Genomic DNA, 22,239 nt, shown 5'->3' with positions numbered 1-22,239 from the left:
TCCACACTTTTTGGAAGACTTTCCTCAGGATTTTGAAGTGTTTCTTTGGGAATTTGTGCCCACTCATTCTGTCGAGCATTTATGAGGTCAGGCACTGATGTTGGATGAGAAGTCCAACTTCCTGTTCATCCCAAAGGGTTGAGGTCAGGTCTCTGTGTGGGCCAGTCAAGTTCTTGCACAACTTGTCAAATCCTGTCTTTATAGCCCTCGCTTTGTGCACTGGGGCACAATCGTGTTGCAATAGAAAAGGGCCACAAAGTTGGAAGCAAAGCATCGTCCAAAATGTCTTGATATGCTGAAAGTGTTAAGATTGCCCTTCATTGGAGATTAGGGGCCTAACCTAAAGCCTGATTGAAACACCTGAATTCAATACTTTTGTCCATATATTGTATCAATACAATTTCCAACCTGATGCTATTATCCACTTAAACACAAGGGGCAGCAATATTTGCCATCATTCACAAACCAAATTGGATCAACAGAAATGTTTATTGAAGAAACTAAATCTAATGAGTTATTTGACTTTGCAGGGGGAAAAAAGAAGCTAATTTTGCTTTTTGCTTATACCCTTTCCGCATAAAAGCCAATCCTCTTCTTTAAATCCCTGCTAAACTTCAGAATGCCATAAACTCATGCATTGTTCATGGGAGTGCTTTGGCTTTGTGAGCATAATGACTTCTCCCTGTTTTTTGCAGATCTCTCTCAATGGAACAAGTACCAGCTGTCACCTGCAATTACTGTTGAGAGAGAGAGAGAGAGCGAAAAAGAGTGTGTCTGCAGTGAGGGAAAAAAAAAATAAAAAAAGAATAGTTCTTTCTTATGCAGTCTGTCATTAAGATTTTCAGTCTCACTGCTGCTCTTTATCTTTCTACCAAGCACATTTTAATGGCTGTGCAGCGAATTTAGTTTTTCCAGTTGTAGAATCTTGAATTGGCCTTGCAAATTGAATGGTCTGCAATTAATCAAATGTACGCAAACCTCACACTAACCGCACAATATGCTCCAAACTAAAAAGTGATTAAACATTTAAGATACCTTGCGTATTTCCCACTGACCTTTTTGTCAGCCCCAACAATGAAATGAAAAGAGAATTACATATCGGAATAAAGAGGATTGGGCTCGGGTGAAGGGGGTAGGAGGTGTACAGCAGCGTCTGGTTTATAAAAACACACACACACACACACACGCAAAAGACAAGAGAATAGCAAGAAACTAATTATATCTGAGTGGCCAGATGGTGGTGGTGGTGGTGTTGGAAGTGTTTAATCAAACTCATAAAGCATGCAGAAGAGCCCAAACAAGTTGGTGGGGAGCATATTAATGTGCGCACATTATCGCAGTGGTCCTGCTTTATTGTTTATTGCATCACTCATTTTGTAGCACATAATGACAGTGTGGAGGCTCAGGGAGGCCAATGAGGAAACTGATCTCACAGTGAATCTTGTGCTTTCGCGGTTACCACACATAAACACGCATCCCCCGTGCTGACAAACGTGGACAGCCACACAGAGTATTGCTTTTCTTTTTAATCTTTTTTTTGGAATGAGACCAACAATAACAACGTTATAATTGTGTGGGTGTTGTATGTTTTTACAATTAAAATTAAAATTACACTACACGTGCTGATACACTTGGGTACCATTAGTCCATGATTAAAGATTAAGTCATTTGTTTACAGTTAATTTAATTTAATTTTGTTTTATTATTATTTTAGCTGCAGTGTCCAGGAACAGATTTTTAATTTGAAGCTGAAAAAAGTATGGTTTGCTTGTGTCCATTGGTTTATTAAAACACCATTTAATGCTTTCTTAACTTCCAACTTTGTAAAGTCTAACAAATAGTAAAATATAAATATGTTAGACAAAGGGTGGCGTTTTAAATCCAGTATTTTGACTGAAAACTCTTCTGTTCAAGGTGATCCTGCCCCCTGTGTTTGTGTGCCTGTCCCTGATCTTCTCACTCATCATCCCACCCTTCGCTGAATATCCCAGTTTGGAGCTGCAGCCCTGGATGTATGGATTGCCGCAAACCACATTTTACAGGTATCCCCATGAAAATGGAAAATGTCGAATTTGTGGAATTACTGTTGTTTAAAAACACTGAATAAAACATACTCATTTAAAATCCCAGGATTTGCCTTAGCTTCCTGGAGGGCTTATGTGTTGCCCTGCCTATGGCAGTAGACATTTTCTCATCATTTTGGATCAGTATATTTACAATATTTATAAAAGAATAAAACAGTTTTTTGGGTTTTTTTTACGTTACAAATACAATTATCAAGTAAGCACTGGTTAAGCAATCCCTCAGATCCTTCTTACTCTGACTGACAGTTATTGTTGTTCATACTTCAGTCTTGAGCTCATCACCTTTGACAGATGTGATTCTTGGCTGTGTGACAGTTTCATTTCTGCAGAAAAGTCAGGAGGCACCATGATCAGATTTTTCATGGAAGAATTGATTTCCTCTGTGGCAGAAGAAGCTTCAGGAAAGCCTGCAGGTTAAATCGAACAAATCAAACACATTTAAGTCTCATCATCTCTTAAACTTACCGTCATACTCACAAGCATACGGCTATGAATATCTTAGAATGCAACGTATAAGGCTGTAGTTAGTAGTTGCATTTGGTGCTCTCTCTACTCAAAAGAATAGGTCTAGTACTACCGGCCGAGAATGTTTTTCTCTCCAGAGCATTTGAGAACATTCAGCTTAGTTTATTTATTGTTTACTGTGCAAAAATGCTTTTTCGTGGTGTCTCATAATAAATGGAAAACCTTGCAGTTCACCACATAATTTCTATTTACTTTTCAGTGTCCACACATCCACTGTAATTTTAATACCTTCTCTTGTGCTGACTGATATGGGCTTTTTTTTCAGGGAGGAATCCTGCTGCAGTTCATGTTTACTGTTATCAGCGGTAGAGGCGGCATGATACATATTTACACCAGAGTAAATGAACAATATGTGGCAACCCTGCAAAAAAAAGTTCAACTAAAGGGACAGAAAATCAAAGAAAGACAAAGTTACAGTCCTGCTCGTGTTCAATTGCCTAGGGAGTTTTGCACCACTGAGGTCATCAGTCTGTCCTTTCCTTGGCTGCAGCTTCATATTCTGTCATCGAGCACTGCAGACATTAATCGGTGAAAAGGCACATCTTCAGCTTACATCAAATTCAACTGAATGATTGCAAAGGAGATACAGATAACAGAAAAACAAAATAACACATAGGTGTGAAGCTTTTTTCAAGCTGGGTTATTTGCTCTTTGTAAACGGCGATGGTAAAATGCATTACTGTTTATCTACTATGCTTCTGAAACCTCACAAAAACAATTCATACATTTCTACACATTCATAACTTACTGTTTCACTTCAAAGACTGTTCAAAGACGTTTTACTTTAAAAAGGTCTACACTACACCTTTTTGATGTGATACTTGTACAATAGGTACATTGTACATCTGTTTAATAGGTACATACATTGTCAACAAAGGCAAAATAAAGTGATTTGTTATTATTAATAATAATAATTCTATTTGCCATTCACATGGTGATACATAGTTTCAATGCTGTGTTAAATTTTTAATTAAAATTGTAGAATCACTGTAGTCTAGCATAATAATAATAATGATAATAATAATAATAACAATAATTACAATAATAATTAATCATTTCTCCTGGACACTCAGTTTTGACCATATACAGCACATGATACACAAACATCCAGCTAACTGGAGGGCACTGTTGCCATTACTTTTGGCAGGTTTGTTTTCTCCAGTGATGCAGAAGCTAAAATCTTGAAATAATTCACAAGGCTGAAGAAACTTTTCTGTTCCTCTTAAAAAAACTTTTTTTTATGTCATTTTTGATCTTGAGCTGTTCTAATAGTTTCCCTTTTATAATGATATGCATATTGTGTATTTAATTTTATAAAATAAAGTGTGGGTGAAATTCAGGAAAGTAAAACATTTAAATGCAATCCTTAGCCCCTTTCCTCAGGGCTGTAACATACAAATCTTGCCTGGCTGTGCATCTCTCTGTCCATGGTGCTGAAACATTTAAACCAGCCTGTCCCTCTCCGTGGTGCTGAAACATTCAGTTTTTCAGTCCCTTTGCTGTCAAAGTTTCTCCGTCACTCTGACCACTGCACACTGTGCAGTGAGTTGTCATCAAAGTCTACCCACAAACATTCACAACCGAAAACAAAGAAGTCAACCACTGACTCCCACACAAACAACCTACACACTTTGTCATGTCTTTACACAGTACAAATTGACTGCTGTCCATTCACAATAATGAAATAGGTTGGCACTATTTAAGTGGATGTTTTTAAAACAATGACAAAACCTTTAAATGATCCAACAAAAAACCAAAGATCAATTGATGTGACTTTACTTCCCAAAGTAAACTGCAGTTTTCATTTTCGCAAGAGATAGGACTGAAATCCTGGCGAACAATCAAGAGGTCATAGTTAAAACCCGAAACCACACATCCCCGGGAATATTCTTGTGTGATACATTTTAAAACCAGTGTTGTTAATTTTTATGGCATTCCCCTTGGCTGATTACTAAATATTGTCTTCTCTTGAATGACTTTTAAACACCCGACTTGCTGATGACTGTGTGATTAAAGGTAGTGTGCCTTTTCATTCTTTTCCATCTATCCCAGCTATTCAGAGGAGCATTGTTGCACGATATACCTCATAAATGCCAATGATCCATTTTAGCACCGGGTGATTAAAGATAATGATTGATCCAATTTAGAAGTTCTAGTAGCTTTTGGTCCTGTTCGCTGGTGTATCAAGTATAGCTGTTGCAGTAGTATACTGTCATATTGTTTTTCTGGTGGGGGGTAGTTAAATGTATACATTTATGATATTGCAAAACAGATAACAGAATATTAAACAAAGTATTTACACTCAAATCCAACAGCTCAAGAACACAATTGTTTTACATCAAATTATAAAATAATATATATTCATATCGTTATGTCATACTCATTTTCTTTTTTTCTGTTATTATCTTTGTTCTAATGTCTGTGATCTTTCTTTTTCACTAAATTGACTCATTGACTCATTAGTTCCACTGTTTCTGTGTATATACACAAGTCTTCATTTTGGATCTGTCCAGTGGTTTTATTATCTTGAATAACGTGGCAACCCAGCCATTGTTAATTGCAAAACAGATGGCTGCACATAATCCATTTTTACAATCAGACCACTTCAGCTGCACTCAACTGCACTGGCCAAGAAGGAAATGACCATATGACCTTCATGGAGCCTCCTCTAAATGAGACAATGAACACTGCATTAATCCAAATGGTTGACTGGGCTGTGACCACTCTTGGCAGAAAGCCATCACGATAGTCTTTTAAGAAACACCGTGTTTTAAAAATTAGCTTGAAAAAAAAAAAGTGTGTCCAGTTAGTAATAAGGATTTAAATGAAATGGAAAGATTGTTTAACTGAGACTCGAGACATTGTCGTGTATAGGGCACAAAGATTGTGATGACAGACGTTTGAACAAGAGTGCATATGAAGAGCAGAGCTGAGCTCACGCTATAGACAGAAAATCCACAAATGATAGCAGCCTGTGGGTTTTACATTCACTAGTGTTTTGGGAATTTCTGTATGTGAAACTGAAGAAAAAGGTTGGTAAAAGCAACGATTTTTCTCTCACTTTTGATTAAGCTAACTCCAGTGGCATGCAGCATTTCTATTGAGTATTTACATGAAATGCATCACAGCCAATCTCCCAGTGCATGTCTTATTTCCTTCCCAGCCTTTATGGAAGTCGAGATATGTTGAAGATTAATGGCCAGTGTGTAAAACAGATTAGACAACTTGTAAGCGCTTAATCAGTTGTGACGGAAGATGGATTGTGTTTTTTATTGTATTCAAACAAAATGGCAGTATTAGGATATGAGCTGATTCAGTACAAATGCTGTATTACTTGTAATAGAGTCACTACTTGAAATGCTCTCTTACTCAACATCAGGCCCTTTAATATGAAATAATGTGCTTTGTGAAGTGATGCTGTTTAAAACCCGAGGATAAAGGTCACGAGTGAGACACATCCACTCTGCTCCATTGTACTTTAAATTCAAATTATATCGTATGTTACCAGTCGTCCCTCCAGGAGTCTGAGCTCTCAACGACACACACACACACACACACACACACACACACACACCGTCAAAAATGTCTGGGTGCGAATACCAAGCATTTTGATGTTATCGATTCTGCGGCGCTCGTGCTGTAAATCGGTTCAGCTGTTGATGATGGACACCGGCGCTCTGTCACTCAAAGGAATGACAGAGGATCTGAGCAGGTCATTTATCATGTCTACTGGGACTCTTATTCGTATTTCCATTTTGAAAGTCTAGACGGTAATTCTAGGGTAAACCAGGAAGGAAGCCTAATTCTCGCTGTCTGTGAAGCAGCCACACCTCTGTTTTGCAACCAGACAAGGTGTTACTTCATATTTTAGACAGTGTTTTCTTATTCCATTTCTTTTGGAGCAAAGGCTTTTATATCAAGGCTCCACAAAAACCAGCCATGATCCAAGTCATTTCCTCTTCTTTTTTTTTTATTCTTCTTCTTCTGTCAGAACATAAGACGCAATTAGTACATTTGGTCTGCTTTGTTGACCTTATGACAGATTGGCTGATTGCCATGGATTAAACAAACGTGTGCCTGCTGTGGGATGAAATGTCATTGCACATCAGAATGTTTGCATGTGTATTTTCATTAATTAAATTTTCACTATATACAGCAATGATGGGCCAGATAACCTGGAGGTGTCTCAGGTGGTGGAATCCTTGGTGAACAATCCTGGCTTTGGGACTCGCTGCATGAACGGAGACCCTATACCGTAAGTGATAAAGTAAACAAGAAAACAACCCAGTCAAACATAATCGCACCCTGGTGTATTTGACATGTATTTATGTTAAATGGTAGTTTTTACGTTTTATACTATGCAAGTATGCATTGCAAGTTACACCTGTGGAGTCATCCATATCTAAGCATGTCTGTTTTAACAAATCTCACTGCAGAAACAAAAACAAGCAATCAAACAAACCAAATAACCCCGAGCATTGGCAAGGAGGGACCTAAATGACTTTGAAATCCAATTTTTAAGAACAAATTTGATCAATAAATAACTACAATGGTCTGAGAGAGTGCTTTGCTTTGCCAAGGCCACACTCTGTGTCTGGTTGTTACTTCAAGGTCTCAAGAAATTGGCCAAAATGTTCTGGAAAATACTAAAAAAATATCTGGATTGTCCGATTCAAAACAGAATTTAATGTTCCACATTCTGTCCCTCCACCACTAAGTGCTGTTTGCATTATTCTTGCTGATCTTCTTGGAGTTTATCAGCCTGTTGCACACTGCATCATTGTGATCAGTATAAGTTGAAAACCGTTTATAAACCAAGGATATCATGGAAGTTTATAATGCACTTTTTTTTTTTTAAAATGCATCACACAACCACAGTAGGCTGCTTGATTATCCGTCTATAAAATCTATATTACTTGTGACACTAAGTGGGCAAAAAGCCCACTTAGCCTTCTATGATAATACTGTATGATATCCAGTTAGTTAGCAATAGGTTACTTGCTCACCACAGTTTTTGTCCTTTACACAACAGTGGCACAGCATGCTACACAGCACTTAAAAGATAAGAGGGAATATTATGGAAAGGATGACATGAGTGGAAGAAATGAATTAATATCAATTTCCCTCATTCTTCTTCTGCAGGAATTTGCCATGTTCTTCCAGTGGGTCTGACTGGTTAACTCCACCGGTAGATGAGTCAGTGTCCGACATCTTCCTCAATGGAAACTGGAGCATGTCTAACCCCTCCCCCTCCTGTCAGTGCAGCACACCTAAACGGAACATCATGTTGCCGGACTGTCCACCTGGAGCAGGAGGACTCCCTCCACCTCAGGTTAGTCTCTAAAACTGAAGCTTGTTACTCTCCCTGGGAGGGTTTGGTTGTAGAAGGCAAGATTACGATCTTAACTGTTGTGTCAGTCCCGTCGTGTGATTCCTTGAGCGAGACAGTAAAACTCTGACTGAACGAGGGCCACTGCTCCTCGTTTGCTGTGCAGCTCTTTGCTTAAAATCTGCACACGTAATAAATGTGTGTCGGAGAGGGGAAAAACTGCAGCGTGCTTAGCTCTGGATGTAAAAAAAAAAAAATAAATCAGTGACACAACACTGCAATAAAAAATGCTTATCAAGGAAGCTTTTGGCTTACCGTCTGAAAGTCACAGTCAGCATCATTTTGATTTGAAAATGTAAAGGTACTTACTAACAAGGATTTTGCGTTGCATTGCAAAATGTAAATCAGCCTTTTTATGCTGCGTCCCTTTTGTGAACTCGCGAGCATACATGAAAGCAGGGACAAAATTGATTCCACTGGAAATACGCAGACTTGGCCTTTGCCAGTGATTCAGTTTGTTCTCCCATACCTTATAAACATCTGTCCAATGTTTGTCCAATGTTAATTTTTGCTCTTATATGATAACCTTTTATCCTGTAGTATATAGTAGGACTGGCAAATCCAGCAACATAGACTTTGAAAACAATGACACCTTCTTTGTAATCGTCACAAGTCTGAGGAGGTTGTCTGAATGAGTCAGTACGGATCCTATATAGATCATATTGTTATACACTATACAACATTAACACAACAGCATACATTACATACAGAACACTGTAAGAGTCTTGATCAATGAGCAGACCCTGCACAGAAATAAATGAATGGCTTACACTCCTGCTTTCAAAGAGAGTAGATGGTGAAGTTTCCACTTCCATTACAATATTATTTTATTTAGTAACATTTTGTCAGTTGTGTTGTGTGAATGTGTCTGTATTTTGTAAATATTCTAATTTGACCGTGTCCTTTCCCTAATTCGCATAATATTTTCCTCTTCTTGGATTTTAATGATGGTTGAGTTGCTTTTCTCCAGATGGAGAGAGAGGAAACGCAAAGCTCATGTCTGAAATTCAGGCTGCAAAACAGCATTGCTTTTTACAGATAGGCAGTGATCTGTGGTGGTATGTTTTGTTGGTATGAAATAAACTGTAACTGGATAAAAGTATATAATATTTGCTCGATTCGACTCAGGAACTGTCAAGTAATCAGCAAAAATAGCAGTTGTTTAATTTGTCATTTTTCAATTTTTTATCACAACTTTCATTTAGGCCTCAGCTACTTTATCAACCAAATCACATCATGAAAACAGTACAGCGTTTTAACTACTTTTACATTTTTTATTATTATAATATATGGACATTAACTGTATGCGTTTTACACATGGTCCCGTAATTTCATGACTCAATGTCAGTGGTTTTGACTTTGCTGTGGCATTTTTTGGGGGAAAAAAATCTTCAACATAACGCATAATTATTGTTATTGTCTACTCAAGAAAATAAGTTGTTCAGCACTGATTACTTTGAAAATACTTTCTTAGATATATCAAATTACTTTTTGTTGTGTTTTGAAATCTCAGAAGGACAACTGAGACATTAGATAAACAGTAAAATAAAAAAAGCCAATGATTTCTAACAAAGAGGACATGACATGACACTCGACTGCTAGGTTCATTTACCACTCCTTTCTTTTTCCCCTCCCACTCCCCTCTATACCTCCTTCATATATAGCCGGCCATCTGCCATTTCAGCCTCCACCAATCTGTAATGCCTCGTTGAACTTGTGTGATTCTTTAGTGTGCTGCTTCCTGTGACAAGGCCATTTATGGCCACTTTGACGGAGCAACTGTCCAGGTATCGTATTATAGGATGATTGTTGAGACAGTCAAACAGGAGAAGTGCCCTTTGTGTAACCTTTTTCCTTTCCCCGACGTTCATTCATAGCTTGTGACAGCACTGTCAAGGAGTCCCTCATTTGTTCAGGAGCTACTTGTGTCTCTCTTCTGGTACCCAGGCCATTAAGGTCTTCCTTCTTCATTTTGCTTCTCTATTTTTTTTCTTACTTCCTACTTCCTACCTCCTATTTCGACTGCATTATTGCATGCTGTAAATGGCTGCGACTACACTTAGCCTTGGTGGAAAAAAAGAAGAAGAAATGTTCAAAGTCCAATGCTTGCCTACATCCTGTTACATTAACTTGCATCATCACTCCTTTATTCACATCGTATTTTGTTCCAATTCCGATTGTGTAAAAGGATATCAAATGGACTCTCATTTTGCATGGAAACAACCTTGCGGACAGTGAAATATTATCGTGTAGCAAGACCATAGACAGTCGTCTGCCTCTGTGGCTAAAGGAACTTTAAAACGTAAGATAAGAAACTGCTGCAGGAGAGTAGAGCAGAAGACAAGTGAGGCGATGGGCACATTTATATGCAGTGCATGTGCTGTTAACTGTGACTTTTCTCTGTTCATCATGGTTGTGTTGCATTATGCAGCACTTTATTTGGCGGGGGGGGGGGGGGGGGGGGGTCAGTGTTTGTAACACAGTAAACCAGGAAGCGTTGTAACCTTTCATTTCATCATCTGAATTCTTGAAATATTTATACCCCTGTGATAGTGTGAGTTCATATAGGAGCACGATTTTGAGATGATGTGGATGGTCAGTGTCTCTAGTTTTCACGAGTAATGAAAATAACCTTATTGAAGAGCCTATGCGTCTACACTAAGCTGTTTTAAAAGTTCTTTGACCTTCTCTTTCTCCTTACTGTGAGCTACAGTCCACCAGTGGATTATAACACAGTTGTGAGTAGTGCAGTGCATTAGGTCTTGGCATGCTTGTATATATTTCCTGTATATAGTATCATATGATGTGGCCATCATACTGAAATATACAGTATGGAGTCTGAAGAGAGTATCATTTTTGTAGATTGACAGTGTTGTTTCTATCAAGCGAGGTAGAATATTGTCATAGATATAAATAAATGAATATGACTTGCTGCCAAACAAAATGTGTGCACTTTGTAAGTGCATACGCCCATGTGCTTGGGAACATATGCATTTATCATCATTGCGACATTGCTTACCTGTAAGTCGACAGTGGTCAATCGCAGGGGAGCTATAAATAAATGTCTAAGGCAGAGACCACCCACAGAAGCTGAGCACATTTTCAGGATGTATTCCCTTTGACCTGAAAGCCTCTGCTGTTGAATAAATCATGACACAGTGAACCATCTTCATACTGGTTTTCTTTTTTTATAATTTCTCCCCTTCCATCTTCCGAATATGCCCTTGAGAAACTACAGAGAAAAGACAAGAGAGAGAAAAAAACATGGACACGGCACCACAGGAGGTAGTGTGAAATCATTGTTTCCATGGAAATGGCAGGGAACCGTAAGCCCATTATCAATTCTCTGGTATTGACTCTTGTTCACTGGTGATATTTAACCTTCATAGATAAAAAAAAGAAAAAAGGGGAGGGGGGGGGGGGGGGGGGGCATCATGCGTGCAGAGGAATTGATAAAGCCACCCCGTTCAACATATTACGATTGATGTCTTTATCATTTGGAGACTGGCCTAACTACAGCTCGCTTGCAAATAACTCTCCTTGGCCTCATCTATCAGACTATTGAAGCTGGTCATTGGTTTACCATTTGTGTAGAAAGATAGAGAGTCTTTTATTTTATTATTTGTGTCTTTATCCACTTGAGGTTGCTGTTTTGAAAGAGAAAATGTTGTTGCACAGTTATAAGAAAATGTTGAATTGAAATGATATATATTATATGAAATAATAACAAATCTGTACATTCTGAGTCTGAGAGCAGGTTTTCTCTTGGATTTTTGTCAGCAGTGATGGAATCCAGCTTACCACAGATGAGCTTCAAGCCAAATTGACGTAGCTGTCCGAGGAAGTAACGCTCACCTACCAGGCTAAATTTGAATGGAGTCTATGGGAAAATAAGTCTATTTTTTTTCTTGATTTATGGTATCATGGTCTCATTTGACTAATTCACGGTATCATGAAATAGCTGCCTGGTTGCAGGTGACATCATTGAGCCCGTGTTTTCCAACACTTGTCAAATCACAAAGATTCACAATTGGATGGGTTATTTTTCCACCATGTTTATATACAGTCTGTGCTCTAAACCCTGCCAGTCCAACTCAGCCTGGTAAAAACAACAGTCAGACTCGTTCTATAATGCTGGGGCTTGTTGAGTTGTCTACCAACATTGACGACTGCACATTCATTTTTGTGCAAAGTGACATTTCCAGACTAGAACCACTCTCTCAGCACAAAGCTCACTGGTTTGCGAGGTGAGACAAGCGTTGGACCAGGCAACCAGGCAGTGGTTTGTCTCTGTTGTGGCTCAAACCTGTGTAACTCTGAAACAGATTAGCCTTAGCAGCAAGTACTTCACACACTCCTACAGCCTCCTCTTACGCCCTCTTTATTTCATAAGTTATGCTTGGCACAGCTTAAAAGTTCAATTGTGTGGTGTAATCACGTTGGACGTAATCACACAACAAACTTTATTTCACTCAACAACATGCTCGGCTAAGATGAAGAGCTTCATCTTCAGCAACATGCAGAAATCTATCACTTTGCATGAAAACACAATTAACCCGATCATCGCTTGCAAGATGCAACAGACGAGTGACCGCACACTGTAACACAACATGTTTAATTACAGACGACGCCGCTGTCCTGAAATAGCTATTCTTTGCGTGCACTGGATCCAATTTGAATCCTACCTTAGAGGTATACGTGATTTAAACACAGAGCAGTCTGTTTTCTTTGCCGTGCTCGAGTGTGCCAGCTCATTCAACATAGATTTTGTGACTCCTTCATTTACATTTCCTTCACCGCCGTTTGCTTCCTCCACTATCAAGCTACCACTGTGTGGTGGAGGACGGATGTCATGTGAAATGTCAAGCACAGTGAATCTGCTCCCAGGTAATGAACGAGTGATGCAGGCCCAGGTATCGAACGCATTACGCCATGTTCCCATTGAGGTGCTTTTATGAGGGACATGGACCTAGGCCAAAATAATTAAATGCACACTGCCTGAATGCTTGTGTAGAGATTCATTGTGCACACAGCACAGTGTAAAAGCTCTTATTTTTGGTTGTGTTTGTTTCCGAGTTCCTGTGGCTTTTCAAAGAGAAGCGTGTTTGTTCAGAGATAAGCGAAGGTTGCTGTGCCACTCGTTCTCCTTATCTCTGATTCATAAACCAGATGGGTCCTTCTCTTCCTCTTTCTCTGCTTCCTCCCTCTGTTTGTTTTTTGCCTTGTGACTCTGTCTCCCTCCTCCTCCTCCTCCTCTCTTTTCTGGCATCTTTCTGAATTCTTATATTTTTAGACTTGTTTTTCAGTCCTCTTAATGTTTTTTTTCACCGTCCCAATCAGTTTTTCTCAGCAACGTTCTCAATTTGCTACGTTTTTTTTTCTCATCGTATTACCTAAACATCATGTTCTGTTGCTTCAACACCCTGTGCATGAGCACTGTTTTCTGCACTGTAACTCAAATACATAGTATTTAAATCCAAAATGAGTTTTGGACAGAGAAAAAATAAAGATGTGAAAATATTAATACATGGACATACATCCATTTACTGAATAAACACAAAGGGGAGGCCCATTAATCAACACACCATGTGTAAAAGCTTTCGCATCAATCTGTTTATACACAAGCGTCAACAACTGTTGTAACAAGAGGGTACAGTGGTAAATTGCATTGCAGCTGGGGGTCTCACTTTGCACTTTATCAATGATCCCTCTGCTAATTAGCATAATTTTAACTCTCTAAATGAGCAGGGATAAAGCAGCTTGGTGCCGGCCCGAGTGTATGTGCTGGGAAGTATCAGTCTACACATTGTGGAGTGTGTTCATTGCAGTGTGGTGTCCTCTCCCTCTCTTAATTAGACGTTTGAATATACCCATTTATCCAAGGAACAACATCTAATTAGGGTCCTTTGGCATTAGGCACAGTTTTTGCAGCTATGGTGAGGGTGTTGTTTTCATCTGCGCTGAAGTGACTATTATGATAAGGGTTGAAAGAATGTGTTCCACAGCTCTGCGAACAGATATCACCTGCAAAATATTCAGACTCAGGTTTTGTTGATTGCAATGCAACTCTTAAAATTACAAGAATTGTTGAGAAATGCACAGTTAAAATATTTACAACTTCAGCCATGTTGATTTGTGTATAATTTCGATTTGTGTACATCCATTTTTTCCCACCAAATAATAAGGGTTGTATGTTTATGATTTCCCCGGTATTAATTGGAGTTCATATTAGTTTATCTTATCTTAGATTCGTATGTCACTTTGCATCTACCCATAAAGAAAACTGACACAAACGTTGTGATTTAGGACCCAAGTGCAGGCCAACTCAGGGGTGAGTGCAGGTAAAAATCACTTTAATGAATGAAATGAAGGCAGACTCAAGTAGAAATAGAAAAAGAACAAAGCAAGCAAAGCAAAGCAAAAGGACACAGGGGTTACGTAAAAAAAAAAAAAAAACTTGGATCAAAACCATGGGGGGAAACAGGATACAAAGAGCAAACCAGAATCATAATCAGCAAAAATGGGCAGCAAAACAGAAAATCTGACCGAGAACAAAGGGAACAGGGTGAGTATATATTCACATGAGGAAGGGAGCGATGGCTCGACACAGGCGAAACTAATTATGACGGGGCAGGTCATCGAAAGACCAGGGAGTGATGAAGTGACATGAAAAGACAACAAGTGAGTATCAAAACAAAACAGGATGTGTCAAATTTCCCAGCCTGGGATCAATAAAGTATATCGATCTATCTAAATAAAACAGGAAATCCTCCAAAACCAACAATGACAAAAACACCACCAGTTACTACGAGACAAAAATAAAATCAGGAAAATGAAAGTCCAACATCGAAGTCCAGACAATGAAAATAAAACTAAAAAGGTGCATGTTAATCGGGTTGTGCCACTTTCTTTAGCTCTTTGCATTGTTTTAGCATCGTTTGATTCATTATTATTGTCGCAAGGGCCACAGGTTAATGTTTTGATTTCCACTCAGCGTTCTCATTAGCCTTGTTGTGAACAGAGTACAGCAGTACAGAGCATCTGCTGGATGTGGAAAGAAACATATTCAGTTTATAAGGTCACTGTTTATTACCTGTTCTATTTTACCCTAAGCAGCCACAAAAAGTTACTACAGGTCATACTAATATATTGCATTGGGTGTTTTGTCTTTTTGTCCATTTAACAGCGGATCCAGAACACAACTGACACATTGCTGGATTTAACTGGACGGAACATGACAGACTTCTTGGTCAAGACTTATGAGGACTTGGGTAAAACAAGGTGAAGGTGTTTTAGAATACGGTCCATCATTCATTTAAGTTGTTCTTCAATGGTGTTATTACAGTTCTTTCACTCACACATCTGATGGTACTTTAGAGACAAGTGACCTCCAAATTACTACCTGTGCTGCTGTTGTGGTGTCAGTGCATCCACTTTTAGAAGGTCAGCAGAGCGTAATATGAATATGAAAGGTTAAAAACCTGCACTCTGCAATTTCTATCTCTTTATGACATATAGCTTTATTCCTACTGAACCACTTTTTAACACAGCTCCTCAAATATGGCCTTTAACTGTATAGAGGTTAAGGATCAGGAGTCCATGCACACTTTTGTGAAACAAACAAGTGTTCACATGTTAATCTGTCTGTTTTGTTTGTTTTGTGTTGTGTATGGAAGTATCTACAATTGTATCAACAAATAGATTTAACAGATTAAGATGATAGAAAAGCCAGCTGGAGGATAGTAGTATGTGACTGGTCACCAAGAAGGCAACTGAAACCTTCTGATGGAGCATACATTGAAAGTGTTGTTACTCATTAAGCCGAGTTGTCGAGTTAAATTTTTGAAAGTATTGAGTAGTATTCTTCATATCCTCTCCCTTTCTTAATTTTTCTGTCTTAGATATGGGGGTTTTTCTGTTGGAGGAGTCAACTCCCAAGTCCGTCTGACTGAAGAAGAGATTGAGGCTGCATTTGTGGATCTGAAAGACATATTAAGTTCATTTCAGGTTTGTAATACATTTCACCATTCCCTTTTTTTTTAAATGTTGATTGTATTTTCAATTTTCAGGGAAAAAAACAGACTATTCTCATAAGATCAAAGTTTTCTGGTTCATATGTTGCCTTTTCTCAAGCATGAATATTATGGTGAATGACTAAATACCTGCACAGCCAATGTATCTTCATCCATAGTAGTTGTTAAAGTTTCACATCACTCAGCAGATCTTTGCGTGCTAACACATTAAATTAGGACTTGTGTAGTAGGGCTGAACGATTCATCAATTTTTTTATCAAAATCACAATATGGCCTACTGCAATTTTCAAATCACAGGAGGTGATATTTCTTAAAGCCAAAATGTGTGGCAAATTACCAATTTAGGTGAAACATTATGCACATCCTATTCTACAGATTTAGGAAAACATTTCTTTCTCACAGATCTGCACAAATCGGCCGTCAAAGTGTACGCATTAATCGTTGCGATCAATACAGCCGAGATTAACTCGATAAAATAATTTATCGTGGTTAGCTGTTCTCTCTCTCGCTCTCCCTCTCCCTGTGGATTTTTTGTTGTTATTTTATTTTGTTTTGTTGTTATTTGTTGATGTTAACACATGTTCTTGTTGCATACAGGATGGCAGTCATCCATGTTGAGCCTTTATTTTAATATTACCTGGTTGGCACTTGATAGGCCTGAGTTTATCGGCCCAAAGACATTTAACTAAGGACAAGGGACTGAGGAGATGGCATACAATTAAACAATGGTGTATGAAATGCACACTGTCTGATTACTCATTAATTTAGTCATTAGAAGAAAAGCAAAAAAATTTGTAAGTTTTTAAAGGATACTTTTTTTTATCTACATCAAATAAATTGTTTTGAGTTGCATGTTTGGCTTTTGCCATTTCCAAATGTTGCCAAAATCTACATATGTATTATTCTTGTTATATTAGAGCCATGTTGTCAATGGCAAAGGTATAGTATGTTTGAGAACTCCTTATTCTTTCTGGTAATTGAAGCAGGTGTGACATTACTCTGTCACATGTTAACATACTGATTATTTTTGACACTGAAGTTGGTGCTTAAGAAACTGCCTTTATCTAAGTCATCTTTTGAGAGAGCTGCTGCTAATTGGAGCGCAGCGTTCTTTGTTCAGCCAGCTTTGTATCTTGGATACAGGTGATGTTATTTGTTGTGGAGTCCTGGATGCCACTGAAAGAGGAATAAAAGTGAAGGAGAAAGGAGGTTTCCATTCTTCAAATTAATTTCGTTGAGTGTCTATGGCAACGGGGTCTAAAGGTCTGTGCATTGCTTTGAATAAATTGAGTAATGTGAGTCTTGACAGTCACACGCACAATCATGCAGCAAAACATTTCTACTTCAATTACCTGAATTAAATTCATCTATGTACAGCATAGTCATACACTTTTACCCAATGAGTTTTTTGCATCATTCTCTCTCTCTCTCTTAAACTCTCTCTTGCACACATGTATAACAGTTCACACACATGAACTGTTATACACATTTAAAAACTACATTTGAAATCAGCACGTTGCCCTCTGGCATGTCGGGTCTCATCCTTACTACAGTTCCCTTTCCGTCTCTTGGATCTTGACACTGATGTGACTTTAATCTTTGCAATACTAATACAACTCTAATGGTGTAGCATTAGTTCTCTTTTCCTTTTGTTGCCAAGTGCTACACTGTCTTTGGGAAATGGCTGACTCTCTGCTGCTGCTGCTGCTGCTCTGAAGGCATTGTGATGTGAGATGGTAACGGGATGTAGAGACATGCGTCTGCTCTTTCAGCCACCTGTGCAGTCTGGAAACTGCGCTTTGAAACTTTTGTGTAATTGCATTTCCTCTGTCAAGCAGGTAGACATTTTCTTCTGTGCAGCAAAAGGTGAAGAAAACCATGAGAGCGAGAGAGACATTGTGCTCAAATTGTATAATTAAGCCAAAAAAAAAATCTCAGATGGCACACATTGTTATGTAGATGGAACAAATGTCACTCCTCTTCCTTGAGAAGTTTCTATAATCCCCCATTTGCAACACTTTTTGTCATACCTAGCTAAATAAATTAGGGAAATAAACCCCTCTAAAGCACATACTCATTATTGCCAACTTCTTAATGCATCCTCACCTTAGGCAGACAGTCATACAGACCATATGACCGCTGAACTGTGCAGGCCACAGCCAAAAATGTCACCACACACTCGAGTGGCTTTGTTGTTAGCCGTGGCACTGGCAGGTCCACTGGCCAAACCAGCCTTGTCATTGTCCTTGAGCGGGGGGGAGTTTGTCAAGGATTAGACCCAGGCAGCTGCTGGAGCACTTCTCATCTCGTTTCAGCTACCGCTAATCCTCAGGATGGTCCCCTTTTGGCACTGCCTGTTGCTACTTGGAACAATGCAAACCAGGGAGAAGGAGAAAAAAACATCCCAAACACAGTAATGATTCCTTTGCTTTTGCTGGCAGAATTCTCATAGACAAGCTTTGTCGTTGTGTCCTTTCCCTGTTGTATAAATAGGTAGTGACTTGTGATTGTGCAGTGTAGATTGGTTTTTTGATAGTTTGCTTTTTCTTCCCCCCCCTTCTTTACACATTGATATGGAATGAGATGAAGATTTCATGCTGTGTTATTGAAATGATGTTATGCCATCGCAGAAAGGAGACAAAAAACAGTCGTGCTATGATCTCCTCAGTCCCTTGTCCTTAGTTAAATGTCTTCAGGGCTAGAAATAGCTCTTGTGTCTATTTTGTTACAGCCTCTATCAGTTCAGACAAGCACATGCACCTGAGCGTTCTCCTGCATTCTTGGGATGTCTTTTTTGATTTTTCTCCCTTTATTTTTTTCTGTCCCCACATCTCTTCTCAGTTGTCACCTGCACTTTTTCCATCACCATCCTCTCCTCTCCTCTCCTCTCTTCTTTCCGTGCCTTTCTCATTCCTTCCTTCCCTATAGCCCTGTGATGAAAGCTGAGTCCAGCAGGTGGTCCATTTGCATTTATATCACACATGTAATGTGCTCAATGCTCTTATGACCAGGCTGAACAGCATGGTATCAACATGACAGTTTGTAAAAAAAAGCGTGCCTGTCGTCTCAAGCCATCATCCCAAGGCTCATTGCACATGAAGCACAAGTGGAGTATTGCAGATTTTAATGCAACCTGTCCAGTCAACCATTTACATGGTCACCATAAAAACAGACAGATGTTTTGGGCAATACTTCTGGAAAAAATATTTGGAGACTTTGTTTCTGGCAACACTGGTTACATTTTTAAAGGGACACCAGGTAATTAGCCAATTGATATGATTTCTTTTTTAGTCTTCCTCCTCTTATGTTTTAATTATTTCACACTATTTAATAACAGAAATGTCAGAGGAGGAAAAGGTAGCCAGAAAAACGGGACACACTGGCCTTTGGGAAATTAGTGCCTCATCACATCCGAATACTGTCCGAAAGTCTTAATTTGTGTCTTCCTCCTACACATGTTTTTGGATTTCAAAGAGCAGTAGTGGTTTCTCAAGTGTATCCAATTAAGTCTCTAACTAAGTGTTTCTCTTTCTTGTTTTCCACATTTTTTTGTAGGATAATGTCACTGATCAGCTTTTACAGAAGTCTGAGACGCTGCTGAAGAAGCTGGGAACCAGGAACAACGTCAAGGTATTAGAATAATTGGCAGGTGCCCCTTCTCTTTCATACATTAGAATAATAAAGTGAAGTTGTAATGATCGTAGAAGTGACATTAGGCTGTTGCCGTTGAAATGTTTTGGAAAGAAATGGGGTATGATGGGGTGTATAAGACGGTAAAAGTGCACACAATTTCTAACTACAGGGATAGTTTAATTCAAAACAGGTTATATGGCCCACATCCTCTGCATTTAAAGTCAGGAATGGATGTGATGATAATGACAACTGGGATAGAGTCACAATATGGCACGGCGGTATGATGGTGCCGTCTATTAATGCAAAAATTGACACAAGGATGGGAAACTTGATAATTAAATCCATTTTTATAGTGCAAGCCCAACCTTGAACTTTCTTGACAGTCATAAATTAAAGCAAAGTGTTTTTACATAATTCATTGTATAATGAATAGAGAGGCAGCCTTCAAACAAAGCACACTACATTTGTGTGCATAATTCAAAATGGGGACTGACGTTAAAATCCCATCAGAGTGTTGCCTCCTCCGTAAAACAAGGTGATGTTTTTTTTAGAAGTGAAAATTTGAATTGCTGTCATACTTTCTCACATATTCTGTTCACTCCCTCTGTCTTACCGTCTTGTATTTCACAGACGAGCTTGTGCTCTTTACTGTTATCTTGAATACATCAAATGATATTTTAGCTGCAAGCGTTTCAGAAATTACAGGATGAAGGGAATATAATAAAGGGACATATTATTACTTTTTGTCAATCAGCAGGGCGTCCTCTCTCACTGCAACGTTTTTTTTCTTCTCTTCATTCCAGCAGCCACAGATCACTTGCATAAAAAATGAATGCAAACAATTAACGTATTTGACTCTCTTTACAGCTGGAATGCTCCACCATATCTGGAATTGGCAGCCATCACAGATCTTTATCTTTTATTAAATGAATGATTGCATATTCTGACAGAACAGTATCTCCAGCAAAACAGCTTGAAAATCAATTGACCACTTCTCCTCAGAGTGGCTTTTTAGCACAGAATGGACACAATGCATTGTATTTTCTTCAGGATTGTACCCATTATATGAGATAATGATATACCTATACAACAGTACAACAGTAACAAAATACTGTGTTGCGCATCTTACAACAGCAAATCAATGCAAGTGTTTATAAGTGATCAAACACACATTTTTTATGGCCATATGGTGATTCACATCATTGTATTGTAACAACTCGGCTCTAAAACAAGATTTTGTCCCATCATTGTTTCTAACTTGCTAACAGTAGTGGTGTTGTAACAAGTTGTGGTGTCCATTGCCACATATATTCAACAATAGAACGTCTTTGATTGTCTTTTTTCAAAACATTTCTATTAGATCTTTAATTACAAATAATTGTGTCAAACATAATAGTTGCTGGGAAGCATCTCAAGCAAGCGCAAAGCCTCTACACGCTGTTTTTCATGCTTACACTTGTCTCTAACTCGGCAGGTGTGGTTCTACAACCAGGCATGGCACGCCGTGGTGTCTTTCCTCAGTGTGGCCAACAATGCCATCCTGAGGGGAAATCTGCCAGCAGGCAAGAATCCCCGCCAGTTCGGCATTTCTGTGTCCAATCACCCCCTCAACCTCACCAGAGAGCAACTCTCCTTCATGGCCTTGTGAGTCATCAGTACAAAAAAAAAAAAAAAAAACAATGATTAAAGGGTAAATCAGGTTCAAACAGCATGGAGTTAGTGAGTAGAGTCTTACATGGTGTCATGTTTCAGCTTTGTAGAGCACATGTCCATGTTTTATATAACTTATGTGATAACAATGTGCCAAAACCTGTCAAATCTACAGCACAGCAGCACTTTGAATACAACTAAGCGTGTGCATGTTTTACATGGCGAGAATCTAAAATTGGTTGACATCAAATTTCAACATACACTATTGCAACGATAATGCAGATTTTCTGACAATGCATCATGGGAGATGCACGAGAGAAACTGATGGTAACTGGGGATCTGAGAGAGACTAGGCAGAGGGAGAGGGACAGAGCAATGGAGTGGGAAGGAAAAGCGAAGACAGCCCAGACAAAGGGAGAACAGATGAGTAAGAGACAGTACAATGGAAAATGTAGGACGGATGATAGATAGATGAGGGATTTGTTAGACTGTGCACAGATTTTGAGACCCAGGGGAACTCCTAAAGGGGATTTTTACTTCATGTCTTATCAAGGACTAGCAAAGGAGCAGATTCCCATGAGAATTAGAGATTTATGACGTGCTAAACCACAAAATAGTAGCTCACACCATATGGATTTAGGCAGTTCTTGATATGTTGTGTACTGTTTTGTTTTCTTATTATGACCACAGATATGAATGTGTATTTCTGAACATTATTGAATGTGAATATTTAGTATTTTGGCCATTCAGAGACCTTAATTCAATCAAGGCTTTCAGTGGAAAGCCACGGGAACACATCTCACTGCAGCAAATTACCATGCAGTGTCATAATACAAGGCCTGACATTATACAGGAAATTCAGTGGCTGCTACCAATCACCACACAGCCCCAGTTTTATTCCATATTCTGCTGCCACTCCAGCCTT

At 38.8% G+C, this 22,239-nt stretch overlaps 1 protein-coding gene across 2 annotated transcripts in view; it reads left to right on the top strand.

Annotated features, from left to right (window-relative positions):
* LOC131456517 (phospholipid-transporting ATPase ABCA1-like) overlaps positions 1–22,239 on the top strand; it is a 124,607-nt gene that overhangs the window by 59,473 nt on the left and 42,895 nt on the right. For both annotated transcript variants that reach the window (XM_058624915.1, XM_058624914.1), the window contains exons 30-36: positions 1,915–2,042; positions 6,766–6,864; positions 7,752–7,941; positions 15,185–15,279; positions 15,900–16,005; positions 19,587–19,661; positions 21,139–21,308. In XM_058624915.1, the coding sequence (XP_058480898.1) occupies positions 1,915–2,042; positions 6,766–6,864; positions 7,752–7,941; positions 15,185–15,279; positions 15,900–16,005; positions 19,587–19,661; positions 21,139–21,308 (863 nt within the window). The remainder of the gene's footprint in view (positions 1–1,914; positions 2,043–6,765; positions 6,865–7,751; positions 7,942–15,184; positions 15,280–15,899; positions 16,006–19,586; positions 19,662–21,138; positions 21,309–22,239) is intronic.

Source organism: Solea solea, chromosome 3 (assembly GCF_958295425.1).
Source record: "Solea solea chromosome 3, fSolSol10.1, whole genome shotgun sequence".
Lineage (NCBI taxonomy): Eukaryota > Metazoa > Chordata > Actinopteri > Pleuronectiformes > Soleidae > Solea > Solea solea.
Note: the sequence above shows the minus strand (reverse complement) of the source record. Positions and strands in the feature narration are given on the sequence as shown.